The sequence below is a fragment of the Ursus arctos genome, unplaced genomic scaffold, assembly GCF_023065955.2.
Source record: "Ursus arctos isolate Adak ecotype North America unplaced genomic scaffold, UrsArc2.0 scaffold_13, whole genome shotgun sequence".
In the NCBI taxonomy this organism is placed as follows: domain Eukaryota; kingdom Metazoa; phylum Chordata; class Mammalia; order Carnivora; family Ursidae; genus Ursus; species Ursus arctos.
The window spans coordinates 50,652,826-50,667,789 of NW_026622797.1; the positions used below are offsets into that span (position 1 = coordinate 50,652,826).

Sequence of the window (14,964 nt, forward strand, 5' to 3'; positions counted from 1 at the left end):
TCAGAGAGCTTACTTATGTTGACAACCATAACCATTTTTTTGAACTGTGCCTACCCCTCAAAAACATTTGATTTTCACAACACTTGATGTCACATTTTCCTTTTTTGCTTTTTTTCTTGACGAGGGATTCAGAGTCTCTTAACAGCCTCAACTAAGATCGCTTTTGTGATAATAGTTAGCAAAGTCAGGTGGTGCTTGAATGAATCAAGGAATGACCTCAATGAAGGACAAGTCAGATTTTATTGAAGTAGGTTCATCAAGTGTTCTTTCCTATTTACTATTAAATCCGTCTCATCATGGAAGCAGAGGCAAGGGTGGGGGTTGGGATTCTGCAGCCAGAGCGAACGCGTCTGAGCGGTGGAAAGGAGCCCCCGTCTGCAGGGGTCCTGCTGGCCTCCGATGAACCGGAGTCCACTCTGCTGCTTGGCGTGTCCAGGACTCTGTCTGCTCCTGACTCGCTTTCATTGGCCCCTTTCCCTGGTGTCTGTTCTCCTGCTGGCAGGCAGGATTGCAGGCTCTGCCTGTCGGTTAGAATTTGACACCCATGCTCCTTATTTGATTGGTGTCATAATTCTCAATTTTTTCAGGGAACTCTGTGTCCACTGAAGATCTGCTCCTGCCTGCCAAGCTTGATCTCAGGGTAAAAAAATGTACTCTCAGTTGTGAGGAAACCTGAAGGCCAAGAGACTTAGTATAACTTACGGCCCCCCAAAATCACATGTATAAGCCTATATTCGAAAATGTTTTCTCTTTAGTTTATAATAGAATCAGAAAGTTTCTTTGATTTGTATTGAAATGTAGGTTTTTCCCCCCTCTCATAAAAGGAGTGTTTGTATCATCACGTGTGTGCGTGTACGTGTGTGTTGTGTGTGTGTGTTATTCAAGTGGCTTAATATGAAGCCAAAATGTCTGGTCCTACATTAATCTTCAGGAGTGATGATTTTAATTTTGTAGTGCAGAAATAAAGCCAAATAAATAGGCAAAAAAGTAAACCTATAAAAATGGCTTTAACTTACTAATCCACTCCATCGTTGACAGTAATTTTAGATAAAAATGGTCCAGAGGACAAAGTGCATAATTCATGATGAGAAAAATGATTCCTTCAAGTCCATAAAAAAGAGTTCTCCCTGCCGTAATCATTTGTCCAGAGTTTTATTCACGCAAAAGCGATGGTTACTTCTTGCTTCTGTCCCCTTCATTCCAGTACTGCTCAGTCTGCATTTCGGTGAGTCGGGAAAGCGTGCGCTGAAATGCAAAGATCTCCTCTTCTCCAGTAAACATAGACAGTCCTTCTGCTGAGTCCTGGTTACCAAAACACAAACCAAAAACACAACCCAGCACCAATTAAAACTACCACAAAAAAAATTTACAGAACTAAGTACAGGTTTGAAACAACTTTTTAGATTTAAAGGTTTAGATTATAAAATGTTCTATACACTTTTTCCATGTACAATCTCTTAAATTAGACTGGAGAATCAACTAACTTAAACCAATAATCAATAGAAAGAACACATTACCAGGGAGAAAATAATAGGGAAAACATGAGAAGAGTAATTAAAGCCAATGCCCCAAAATTCAAATATAAAGATTTTTGCATGAAGAAAGTTTTTGCAGGATGAAAATTTTCTGCAAAACCTAAAGGAAGGACAATGTCAGACAGAAAAAGAATTCTTTCTCCAAAAAATGCATGTCAGAAATAAATAACACCAACAAACAGCAGTTCTGTCAAGTTCGGAAGAGGCTGACACCCTCCTGCGAAGCGCCCTGGGTGGGGCCACGTTCCCAACAGGAGGCGCTGAGGACAAGCCTCCAGAGCCTTTTCTGCACTGGCTGGGAAACAGGTCTGTGGGCCTGGAGATTTGGCCTGCGAGTCTGCTTCGGGAAGGCAGAGCTGCCTTGGGTCTTGAGCTTCTGGGACACTTGCTCCTGCCAACCAGGGTTAAGTTTGGGAATCTCTCTGTGAGGCCAGCAAACAGCCTGGGACTGGTGATACCAACACGGGCTTGTGACCAGTAAGTGAGAAAGAGAAATTATGTCTCTTTCCTTAGGGGTTTGCTATCATACTTCCTCCGAGAAAACTTCTGGACTCCTTAGTCCATGCATTCCCGGGTGACCCACTGCAAAACCACATGACCCTGAGGTCACGAGCCCTCATTTCTTCATATATTGTTGGCCCCACATGCTAAGCTTGCTTGGCCCTATATCTGAATCCTGATCGTAGGGAGAAAAATTGAAGAATTGAAGGATCAATTCTTTAGAAACTGAAATGAAATAGCCCATGTACATTTTTTCAAACAGTTAAAGACATTATTTGGACAGATGTATTGCTCTTAGAGAAACCACCATTTTGAAGGTTCCCAGCATGTGGGTTTATAAGCAACTGTTTATTTCTACACATAGGTTTAAGTAGTCATATTTGGAAAGTTCATTTTTTAAATGAATTGTAGGCCTCATTTCCCCCAAACTCCTAAGAATGCATAATTTCTACTCAGGTCAATAAGGAACTGTTTCCTCATCCCAAATGGCCTTTCACCTCTGGGGTTGGAAGAATGGGGCTCCCCTCATTCTGGAGCTAAGTGTTTATGGATAGCTTTAAAAATTTGACTAATATTTCAACTGTTGATAAATATACTCTGTAATGTTGATACAGAAGAAGGAAATGTAAAATCACTTCCGCTTGGCCTGGGGCAAACCACCAGACCCAAGCTCCAAGAGAACTGGGCCAGCACCGGCTCGTTCTCCACAGCGTGTCCCTAGAGCCCCGCACCACAGGTGCTCCTGAAATGTTTACGGAATGGGGCTGGCAGATGAATAATGGATTTCTTTGTAAGCCAAGGGCCTTGCCAGGCACCCCGTGGGCCTGGGGTAGCCAGCCCCCACGCTTGGATACTGTATCTCGCACTTTACAAATCCAGTAGACAGGAGGAGTACCTAGAAAAGACAGCACAGTGTAGCAGAATGAGCCCAGAACCAGACACGGTGTCCTGGTGTCCAGCTCTGGCCTGCCATTAGTCAGCGGTGCGACCACAGGCCCACTGGTCCACCTTTCTGGCCTTTGTTTTTGTTACATGCAAAAACGGATCACGAAGATTCCTTCTACCCTAAGACTATATTCTTTACATTTAGTGATACTGAGGAAAAGTCTGCTTTATTGGCTTTAGACGGAAGCAGCAGATTGATGGTTAAATATATACCGCATTCCTTCTTCAAAATGTAGCCACGTATAAAACCAAAAACAATTAGGCTGTTTTATAATAAAAAGAGATTATGTTACTATTGCCTACCTGGCTCAGCCCCAAATCATCCATCAGTATTCTGCTTTGCTCCAACTCACTGTCATGATGTTGATGCAAAAATAAGCTTGGTATAGGAGTCGCGGCCGAGCAAATGACGCGCACCTGGGAGAGGAAATGAGCGAATGGGAGCACTCCTTCCGGTTCACAAAATAGCATTTCTCTTTGTCATCACAGGGAGCTAGTTCGTGTCTCTTTAAAGTGATATTTTTAAACTGCAGAGTGCTTTTCAAAATATTTCCACACAGCTTGTAACATCCTATAAAGTAGGGAGCAAAGGCTTTATCGGGTGACTTGAGGCCTGCAGAGGTCTCAGCTCACGCCGCCAGCTCAGGCCTCCCGGCTCGAGGTCCATTTACGCCTGGCTGTGCGGGGCCTGTGCACGCGGCAGTCCCTTCCATGCGCTGCAAAGACGCTACCAGCTCTTGCACAGGTGAGTGGTAGTTCAGGGCATCACCACTCTAATTAGACCCTGAATTTCCAGAACCTACATTTATATCAGCATCCTACAGACATTCTTCAAATAGGCTAAGCTTGACATGAATATTTCTTGATTACACAAGTGTCTGAGTGAGTGTGCATATGTGATCATATATTGGAAACAGCTTTTATATCTTCATGAATTTTATGTCCACCAGTTTAAATAAAAACTCTCTTCTTGATGTTTAATAAGTCCTGAATTTGTTTTTAGGATTCACAGTTACCCTTTAAACATCATTACTTAAACAACAATGCCAGTACTTTAATGTATTGACACTGGGAGTAGTTTTTCCATATCCGAATGGCCTTCTATCTCCTCTCATACGTTCTTTCTAATAACAAATGACACCTTGTTCATTATTTAGATAGGAATACCCTGATTTCACAAATTTCCATGAATACATTCTAGACTTATGTCTGTTTTTAATGCGCCCAATTTCTGAAATAATTTCAACTATTCTTTAAACGAAGAATATAAACTTTAATGTGTGATATAGTTAAAGCAAATATTAGACCGTGGTTCTGGTATTCCGTCATATTGCCACAGAACTCTTCCTTCCCATGAACTAAGAAGTGAAACAGGCCCAGGGGGTAGGACAGAGGGCTGGGGACCTTATGTTTTCTTGAAGGTATTCCTAGCTGACATGTAGACAAGTAAGAGTTTATCGATCTTCCTACTCTAAGAACCACCTACTATTGCCCCTCTACCACTTTTTTCTGGAAGCATTAGCCCTCTAAAAACAGAGGGCCACCTCCAGGCTCACTCCCTTATTCTGGACCCCGCATGGTTGTTTCAGAGCAGTGTCTGGTAAGTGACAGGACCTGATCCCTGAGCTCTGGTGTTCTCAGCTGCCTGCCTCTCCTGCCTCCAGGAGCACGTGTACGCCGGCCCCCTAGGAGTGTGTGGCACATCTGGATGTCACTCACTACGGCAGGCTCCTCTCAGCACTGCGCCTGAGCCACGCTAGCTGCCCTTCGTGCTCAGGCTGCCACAGGGCCTTTGCTGCAAACGTCCCCCCTGCACTGGAGTTTAGGCATCACTTCTCAGCACTTATAAGCAGCAGTTGAGGGGCTTACCAACACGCAGGTTTCGGGTCTATCCCCTAGGATTAGGGTTCATTTACTGGGCTGGGGGTGGGGTGGGCTCTGGAACATGGATCTTAAGTAGCCCAGGGGATTCCGATGTAGACCGTCCCCAGCAGGACTTCCCTAGGTTCCCCGGCCCCCACAGAGATCAGTCTCCTCTCCCCCAGACCCTCACGGCACCATACTTCTCTCTCAGTCCTTCCAAGAGACCAGCCCTCAGGGATGACTTTACCTCTAGTTCTGTGGGTATTTGATTAATGCTTCTCTGACACTAGACTGTAAGTTCTATGAAGGCAGGCACCAGATCTGGCTTTGCCTGTCGTTGAATTTCTAGCATTTAGCACTGCACTTGACATGAGAAAGGTTGTTGACTGAATGAATAAAAGAAACATTAAAATCTCATCTCCTCCTCCCAGAGGATTCTGGTACTTTTCTACTCCCCTTTAAAATCCCTTCAATTTTAGAATCACTGCTCTATTTCTGTACAATGAGAAAAATTATATCTAACAGTAAAATAATATTTAACTCTATCTTGAAGTTGTACTTATGCTTTTAAAACTATAAATATGTATTTACAGATATTATTTTTTAAAAGATTATGAGTGAGAGAGCTGGAGCATGGTGGGGGAGGGGCAGGGGGAGAGGGAGAATCTCAAGCAGACTCCCTGCTGAGCGCGGTGCCCGACGTGGGGCTCAATCTCTGGACCCTGAAATCATGACCTCAGCAGGAACCAAGAACTGGATGCTCAACTGACTGAGCCACCCAGGCGCCCTACGTATATATATTATTAACAGTGGCTCACCTTCACTGAAAGCCGACTCTATGCCGCACAACGTTCTAAGCGCTTTATGTGCTCATTTAATCCTCGCGACAACCACATGGAGTAAGTACCATTATTAGCCACTTTCTTTCTACAGAAGGCAACTGCAGCTCGAGAGATTAAGCTGGTCCTCGAGGCAGACAGCCTGGCCCTAAAGCCGATTCTTGAATCAGTGGACTGTACTGCCTCTGAGGAATGGACGCGGGCTCGGTAACTCATTTGGAAACACATGCTAAAACAAGCCGATGCAACTAGAGACGAGGGTTTCTGGGTCCCAGAGAGAGAGCTCCCATACTGAGGAGGGTCTCCAGTCACTCATTCATTTGTCCATGATTTTTGAAGTCCAATCATTTATTCATGCAACACGTGAACTGCCTGAGCCCTCGGTCTGGGTAGGGCATCCCGTTGTACGTACCATAGTGCGCACATGCTATGTCTGGGGAATGATGGCATCGTGACCATCGCAGTGTCTTTGATGGACAGAAGGTATCACTGGTATCTGCTATCACGGACACTATGTGTACAGCATTTGGCTTGCGCCAAGGGTCACTTTGAGAGCTTTTCATGGATTAGCTTCTTTGTCCTCAACAATTCTCTGAAGGAAACATTATTATCCCCAATCTGTAGATGAGGACACTGAGGCACAGGGAATAAACCAGGATTCTAGTCCAGGCAATCTGACTCCACAGTCCAAAATGTTTAGTCTTCAGACAATGCACTGCATTCTTACCTTGAAATCATAGAAGTTATCAATGAGAGTTATGAATCTTCGAGCTTGTGTCCTCTTTGCCAGCGTAAATTGTGGAATGTTTCGTAAGAATACTGTATCAAAATTCTTTGACAGTTCCAGATAGTCACTGGCTCCAAGTGGCTGTAATTAAAATGAAAATAAAGACTAGAAAACTGAAATCAATTCTGGTGGCCCTGAATTTGAAAACACTTCTTTTTCTGGTCACGGTCTGATCTAGGTGGCAGCTTTTGGGGTAACTTGACCAAATGGAGCAGTGTTTGCACTGTAGGCTAAGGATGGTGTCTATTGTGACTGTAATAGTGATGGAGAAAAGGGGCGAGAGAGAAGACAAGAGTGTGGTGGGGAGTGAAAGAATATCTCAAGCCACCTCAGCTGGTATCTTGTAGGTCCCTGTCCCTACAGGGACATATAAATTTTGTAATTTATATGACGTAACTGTAAACATGTCCCAACAAATCCTTCCTACGGCTCAACTGCAGACTGTCACTATTGCTGAATGGTGCCTTCTTACAGTGGCATGCCAACTCTTCTATCACCATTTTGAAATAAAGACCATGTTTCAGTGTGCAATCATCAGAAAATATTTTTCATTTAATTGGAAGTCCGGCTGTTCAGGTGCAATGTAGTGACTGTTGCTAACTTCCGTAGGAAAGACAGGAGGGTTTAATGACCAGACGCAGACAGACACCTGGACCATAATTTGGTGCAACATGCTCCCTCTTGATGTGAGAAGGGTACAACACTCAAGGTTCACAAAATCACCCACAAAGGCACCACCTACGAATGTAGGCACTTGTTCCCAAAACATGAATTTAATTCATGAAAATTACGACAACGATCTGCAAACACATTTTTGGGGATTGGGAACATTCCCAGCAAGCATTACCTCTCTTTATTTTAACTTGCAGATGGATGAGTGTTTCTGGCCTGGCTGGAATGCGGACGAGACCAGGGCCCGAGTCGGCCAGAGATACTCAGCTCAGAAAGCTCCTGCATCACCAGGACCCATCCCTGGGACACAGCTGAGCCTCCTCAACTTCTGGCAGAATCTGTCAACATTCCTCCCTGTCCAGAAGTGTCTCCCTCACTTGGGGAGTCATCTGCATCAAAACTTCTTCCAGAAATGTAGATATGGCTATGTCCCTGGGAGAATTAGGGATTTATGAAGGGAGACCGTCATTCCCACTGCAGAGCCCATCCATTTAAGCCTACACTCCCCTAACAAGCAGCTGAAACCAGTCACACTCAGGAAGAGAGACCTCTCCTGGAGGTGTGGGGACGTGAGAGTACGTCAGAGAGTGAAACTCCGGGGAAGTGGTTCCCTCAAGGGAGAGCAGCTCTAAGGAGGATGCAGCAATTATGAGACCCTGGGCAAAGGGACAGGAAATGGGAAAGAGAGCACAAAGAAGGACCCAGCTCCTTTGGAAACCTGTTTAGAGATGTCCCTTCCCCTCATCTCCTCTCCCCACCCAGGCAACAAATGGGGCTGGAAAAGGGGACCCTTGCCTTTCCCATTTCCCTTCCCTGGCTGGGCAGCCTTTACCTCCAGACCTGGCCTGGCCTTACCTGAGACTCCCCCACTCACTGGGCCACACAGGGACTGGAGTGTGGGGTTTGCTGGTTTGTCTGTTTAACCTCGGGCCTCTTACGAGAGAACCCTGCTGTCAAGCCTGTTATGGACCAGGAGTGACTCCTCAGTCTGCTACTTGTTAACGGTGTACCTTTGGCAAGTCACATCATCTTTCTCTTCCTTTAGTGCTCCTATCTATAAACTGGGAGGTTGACTCCTGGCTCACAGGATTGTGATGGTTACCCGACGGAATGCGTGTACAGCATGTAGCACAGTCCTAGGACACACGGTAGCTCTCAAATCACTTTGGCTGCTTTTTATTTCGATTATTTTGAGCCCAAACGATTAGGCTCACTACTGACGAGTTGAGGACGTAAAGAAGTGTCATTCTCAATAGGACCAGTTAGTTTTGTTCCACCAGCAACTATATCCAAAACCCTCAATAGTCTTTGTGCATCTGCCCGTCCTCAGAGTCACAGCAGGGACCCACGGAGACCGTGGCATCCCACGTAATGAAGACAATTCCCTGCAGCGGGGGGAAGGCAAGATAACGGTGTCTTCGGGTAAAAAAGCAAAACTCCTACAACAAGACACGCAGGCTCTGAGGGCGACAAACACCACATTTTCAAGATCAGTTACACTTTAGCGTCTCATCTTTTGTAAATCAGAAAGTATATGTAAAAAAATGTAAAGGCTCATCTCAGGTATGTAGTTATGTATAATTAAACTCGTTCTTTATGCACGGATGTGATTTCTATCAGTATAACTACATGCCCATGGAAAATCATCATCAGGAGGGCCCTGAAGTGCCTGGGGCAACTGAAAATCAGGATTCTGCCCACTCAGCTATTTTTACAAATTATATACCTTTGTCAGTAGGTTCTGCATTTGCCATTATATTAGCAAACATCCCCATCCTTCACATCCCTAAAACAAGTATGTGCTCATTCACATAAAGAAAATTAAGCTTTATATAGTTGCCTATCTCTTTTAAAAAACAAAAGTGATGGGGGGCAATGAGGGGTTGCTGTTTTTAATGGATACCGAGTTTCAACTTTGGGATGAAGAGAGTTCTAGAAACGGACAGTGGTGATGGCTGCACAACAGTGTGAATGTACTTACTGCCACTGAACTGTACACTTAACAATGGTTACAAATGGCAAATTTTACGTCATGTATTATTTTACCACCACAACAAAAAAAAGGTCATTAAAACTAAGAAATGTTATTCATTGCCAAAGAAATCCCAATTTAGGCCACAAAAAGATAACAATATTACTTTCTTCTTTAAAAATGTAAGAAGAAGGGGGGGTGCCTGTGTGGCACAGTCAGTTAAGCATCCGACCCTTGGTTCCACCTCAGTCGTGATCTCAAGGTCATGAGATGGAGCCCCTCTTGGGGCTCTGTGCTCAGCAAGGAGTCTGCTTAAGACTCTCTCCCTCTCCCTCTGCCCTTTGCCCCCCAGAATAGCTCTCTTAAATAAAAAAACATAGCAAGAATGAAATGTATTAATTGAAGAAGTACATCTTTTCCCCAAGGAAATCAGCTCCAACAAGATTAATATTAATTTAAAATATGAGTTTTTAGAAGGTGTCTAAAAGAGTGTTTTCTTATACTGGCTTTGATGGTAAACTATCCAAGAAGTGACAAACTTTCAGGACTGATGTTGGTGAGAGATTGGGGGTTTTCTTATGACTCAGAAATGCTATTTTTCATTACGTAAATAAGTTAAACAATTCTGGCAAAAACCAAGTTAAGACGCTTTGGAATCATTGGGTTGTCACATCCATTCATGTGACCTTGAGCAATCTTCCCCATCTGTAAACAGGATCACGGCAGGACGTGTCTCAGGTTTGTCCTGAGGCTTCACAGTACTGACCACATGTAAGATCTTGCAATAGGGGCTGTCACACAGTAAGTGCTCAGTAAATGCCATCTACCGAGTTCAGGTGAAAAGCAAATGAAATGATATACGCGTAGTACCCACTTGGCCTACAACAGATAGGTACTTACTGAATAGTAGCCACTCTTTTATTAACTATCAAATAACATTTTCCTGAACTCAGGAGGCCAGGCAGCCTAAACAAGGGAACAATATAGCTGGCTCCAGTCTGCTTCTGACTTTGTACTCAGGAGGTAAAAACGGCTCCCTCTGGTCCTTCCTGCTGTCTCCAGTCCACCAAAATATCTGCCAGCCAGGCGCCTCGGCCCTCCATGACATCATATTTAGAGATGACAAAAATAGCATCTGTCTCAGGCTCTCTCCTCCCACTGTTTCGGTAATACCCTTAACCACATGTGGGGGAGGGCCTCAGGCCCACAGCACGAACAGCCCCGACCCCAGCACACGGCACACTGGAAGTGCTTCACGTTTACTGAATGAATTAGTGAATGACTGATGAATAAAACACAACATAGCCTGAGGAGCAGGTTTATTCCTTCTTTTATACCCATTTGCCTCCAAAACAACTGAACTACCTACAAAAAAAAAAAAAAAGAAATCCCACTCTTTCTTATTTGGCCCAAACTCCTCACTCCCGAGGCAAGGCTTTGTTGTATATTCTCGTATGAACACAGGAAAAGTCTAGGAAGATATAAACCAAAATGTTAACAGCAGTTATCTTTGGGTGGTGGAATAAAAGATGAATTTTGGTTTTTTGTTATACTTTTTTAAATCTCCCCCTGCCACACCTGCCCCATGAACTTGTGTTAATTTTAGATGGCAAAAACAATGCTTTTTTGGGGGGTCATTTTACAATGGGCATCTTATCACTTATCTCACACATGTGAGATCATGAGTTTTGTCATGGACATTTTTTCCCCCAAGTTTTCTTAATCTGAAGAAGTAGAACTTTTTCAGGGACATTTAAAAAGAAAATAAAACATAAGGCTGAACATATATTTTCTCCTTTACAGTCTGACAAAAGCATAAAGGGTTTCATATTTGGGGTAAAATTTGGTTTCTGTTACACAGTTACATTCAACTAATACTTCTTCACTAGAGTAGCAAGAGAGAGGGAGAGAGGATGAGGTGAATGGCAGCACCCCCAATAGTTCATGCTTAGCTCTTGCAGCCAAGCACCAGAGTTCCCCAGATCAAAGGCCTAGTGATGTCAAAATCCACGTCACAGCCCAAGTTGATATACCCCCATGTGTATCCTGTCTTGACTTGAGTGAATTTTCTCCAGGCTTGATGACCAGAGTGCCGTCAGTACTCCTTTTCTCCACAACGTCAGACGATACCCAGTCTGTGTACAGGTAGTACGCGGCCTCTGCTCCACTCTCTCTCTTCTCCTTCCCGCACTGTAAAGGGAACCAGGTTAAACTTCAAATTCTCCACTGCTTTATCCTTTATTTTCTATTTTTTTTTTCATTTCTTCACGATTCACTGTGGACAGTTTCCTCTGGCCTATTTTCTAGTCCACTATATTTCTCCTTAGCTGTGGTTTACCTGCTCTTAAAATCATCCACTGAGTTATTTTGGTTATTGTGCTTTACAGGTATAGAATGCCTATTGATTGTTTTCCAAAGCTGATGTATCTCTTTTTATAGTCTCTAGATCCCTACACTTATATTTCTAAGCCTAGCTTAAAAACAAAAAACAAAAAACCAGAAACTCTCGGGGCACCCGGTGGCTCAGTTGGTTAAGCGTTTGTCTGCTTTTGGCTCAGGTCATGATCCCAGGGTCCTGGGATCGAGCCCTGCGTCGGGCTCCCTGCTTAACGGGAGCCTGCTTCTCCTTCTCCCTGCTGCTCCCCCTGCTTGTGCTCGCTGTCAAATAAATAAATAAAATCTTAAAAAAAAAAAAAAAACCTTCTTTGAATATATAAGCTTGGATGTTTAAAATGTGGACTCATAATTCCAATACCTGGAGTTCCTAATTTTGGGACGCCTGGGTGGACCAGTTGGTTAAGCGTCTGCCTTCAGCTCATGTCACGATCCCAGGGTCCTGGGATCTAGTCCCGCATCAGGCTCCTTGCTCAGCGGGCAGCCTGCTTCTCCCTCTGCCTGCCTCTCTCCCTGCTTGTGCTCACTCTCTCTTTCAAATAAATAAAAATCTTAAAAAAACAACAAAAACCGGAGTTCCTAATTTTATCGTTTGTTCTTTTTGCTTGTTCACATCCACAGTGTCTTGTCTCCTCATATGTTTGGTTATCTTTGTGTACTGGATTTTATCTTTGAAAAAAAAATACTTGTAGAAAGAAATCCAAGTTCAAGGCTTGAAGTACTATAAGTTACTCAGCTCACTGAATTTGACTGAAGTCCATTAGAGAGCTGGCTGACTTCTGGCTCACACTTATTCCTAGCATGCAGTCCTTTGCGGCTCCATCCAAAGTGGGTTTACTGGGTTCCCATCTTGGACTGCCCCTAAACTCTGACTTTTGTCCCACTGGCCCAGTGACGCTGCTAAAAGCTTATTTTTTAAAAGAAGATTGCTAGTGCTCACCACTATCCATGTCTTCCTAATCTTCCTGGGCACAGAGCTAGACTATATTCCCCAGACTCTCTTGCGTTTACGTGTGGCCATATGATCAGGTTCAGGCCAGTGGAATGTGAGAAAAAGCGATATGCATGGCTTCCTGATCTGGCCTACAGAATCCTCACTTCCTTTACTCATCTGCAGGCTGAACAGATGGGCTCTGAGGACTTGAAGGAGGGGTGGCAGCACAACAGGGACCAGCCTGGTTCTATGAAGGATAGCATGAGCAGTGACCTGGCCAACCTATACCGAACAGTGATATGGGCAAGAAATACATGTTTGTTAAGCCTCTGAGATTTGGAGTTATTTTGGCAGTTGGCCCATACTAATTCTGATTTCACCCATCTTCCTTCATTGTCCTAATGACAGAGTCCACCATTACTGGAAGTGGAAGGCTTTCTGACATTTTCTATGTGAATAGGATTCTTATTCACACAAGATGGTAACTATCAAAAATTTCTCTTCAAGTTTTCTTCAGATTATCATTAAAAAATTTTATTATTGTGTTCCTTTTGGCTGCAGCAACCTCTTGCAAGACATAGCTCCAAAGGCAAGGGAAACAAAAGCAAAAATTAACTATTGGGACTTCATCAAGATAAAAAGCTTTTGCACAGCAAAGGAAACAGTCCACAAAACTGAAGACAACCTACGGAATGGGAGACGATATCTGCAAATAATATGTCAGATGAAGATCCATAAAGATCTATAAAGAACTTATCAAACTCAACACCCAAAAACCAAATAATCCAGTCAAGAAATGGGCAGAAGACATGAACAGACATTTCTGCAAAGAAGACATACAAATGGCCAACAGACACATGAAAAAATGCTCCACATCACTCGGAGTCAGGGAAATACAAATCAAAACCACGATGAGATACCACCTCACACCAGTGAGAATGGCAAAAATTAACAAGTCAGGAAACGACAGATGTTGGCGAGGATGCAGAGAAAGGGGAACCCTCTTACACTGCTTTTGGGAATGCAAGCTGGTGCAGCCACTCTGGAAAACAGTATGGAGTTTCCTCGAGAAGTTAAAAATAGAGCTACCCTATGACCCAGCAATTGAACTACTAGGTATTTATCCCAAAATACAAATGTAGTGATCTGAAGGGGCACCAGCACACCAATGCTTATAGCAGCGAAGTCCACAATAGCCAAACTATGGGAAGAGCTCAAATATCCATTGACAGAGGAATAAAGATGTGACATATATATATATATATATATATATATATATATATACACACACACACACACACATATATATATACATATATATACATATTTATATATACATATATACACAATGAAATATTACTCAGCCTTCAGAAAGGATGAAATCTTACTGTTTATATCGACATGCATAGAACTGGAGGGTATTATGCTGAGCGAAAGAAGTCAGAGAAGGACAATTATCATATGGTTTAGGATCATAGGGGAAGGGAGGGAAAACTGAATGGGAAGAAATCAGAGAGGGAGACAAACCATAAGAGACTTTTAACTATAGGAAACAAACTGAGGGTTGCTGGAGGGGAGGTGTATGGAGGGATGGGGTAACGGGGTGATGTGATAAGCATTGGGTATTACACGCACCTGATGAATTACTGAACTCGACATCTGAAAGAAATGATGTACTATATGTTGGCTAATTGAATTTAAACTTAAAAAATTGTATTATCATTAAAAATTGTTAATCAGGAACTGCACTTAACCATTTCAAATCAAAGCTGATTTTTAAAAAGTTATGTTCATGGAGCCAACTTTTCTCATTACAAATTTGAAGAGATTCTATTTAAAAATTTTTGTTCAAATTCAATATTTGATATATTTAAAGTATCTTTGTAAATTTATTTTTCTTCTGATTATATCATAGAAATTTAGTAAGTGTTTTCATCACATAGGTGCTGACAAATTGTCTCATCGAGCCCTGTGCACCACCCAAATGGTATGCTGCCACAGGACTACTGATCCCCTTTCCCTAGTATTCAGTATTGAAATGTGCTTGGGGCATTCAAGTGCATTAAGTTAAAAATTCTCTAAAAAATTATGATAATTTTAAACCCATTTAAAATATTTTTGGAGAAATGAAGAATGCCTATATGGGGCAATCTGATTATAATAATGGCACCAATTGTTCTTGCCTCCTTGTTTACACTCTTTGGATTGTGACTTTCCATCTCTCCCATTAAGACATGGAGTCTGCCTAACTCTTCAGTCTGGGCCGGACTTGTAATTTACCACTGTCAGCAGAATGAGGCAAAAGTCACAATCTTCCAGTGCTGAGCTTAGGTCTCAAGAAGCTTTGAGCGCTTCTGTTCACTGTGTTGCAACAGCTAGGCTGGCCTGCTGATGAACGAGAGAACATAAGAAGGAGAGCCAATTTCTAAGCTGAGAAAGCATCCTAGGCCAGCCTATAGCCAGCTGTCCCCCCCCCCACCCCCAGTGGATGAGAGAACCCAACCATGACCAGCAAAGCTGAC

General features: G+C 43.2%; 1 protein-coding gene across 5 annotated transcripts in view; it reads right to left on the reverse strand.

Moving 5' to 3' along the window:
* Window positions 1-221: 221 nt before the first annotated feature.
* The window catches only part of AFG1L (AFG1 like ATPase), a 231,204-nt gene continuing 216,461 nt past the window's right edge, over window positions 222-14,964 (reverse strand). For 3 of the 5 annotated variants that reach the window (XM_057311220.1, XM_057311219.1, XM_057311221.1), the window contains 3 exons: window positions 6,411-6,551; window positions 3,285-3,398; window positions 222-1,302 (listed from right to left, as the gene is read on the reverse strand). In XM_057311220.1, coding sequence (XP_057167203.1) covers window positions 1,174-1,302; window positions 3,285-3,398; window positions 6,411-6,551 — 384 coding nt within the window. In that variant the 3' untranslated portion in view covers window positions 222-1,173. Of the gene's footprint in view, window positions 1,303-3,284; window positions 3,399-6,410; window positions 6,552-10,419; window positions 11,305-14,964 lie in introns of those variants that run through there. The other 2 variants (XM_044388838.3, XM_026511688.4) reach the window with 2 other exon arrangements.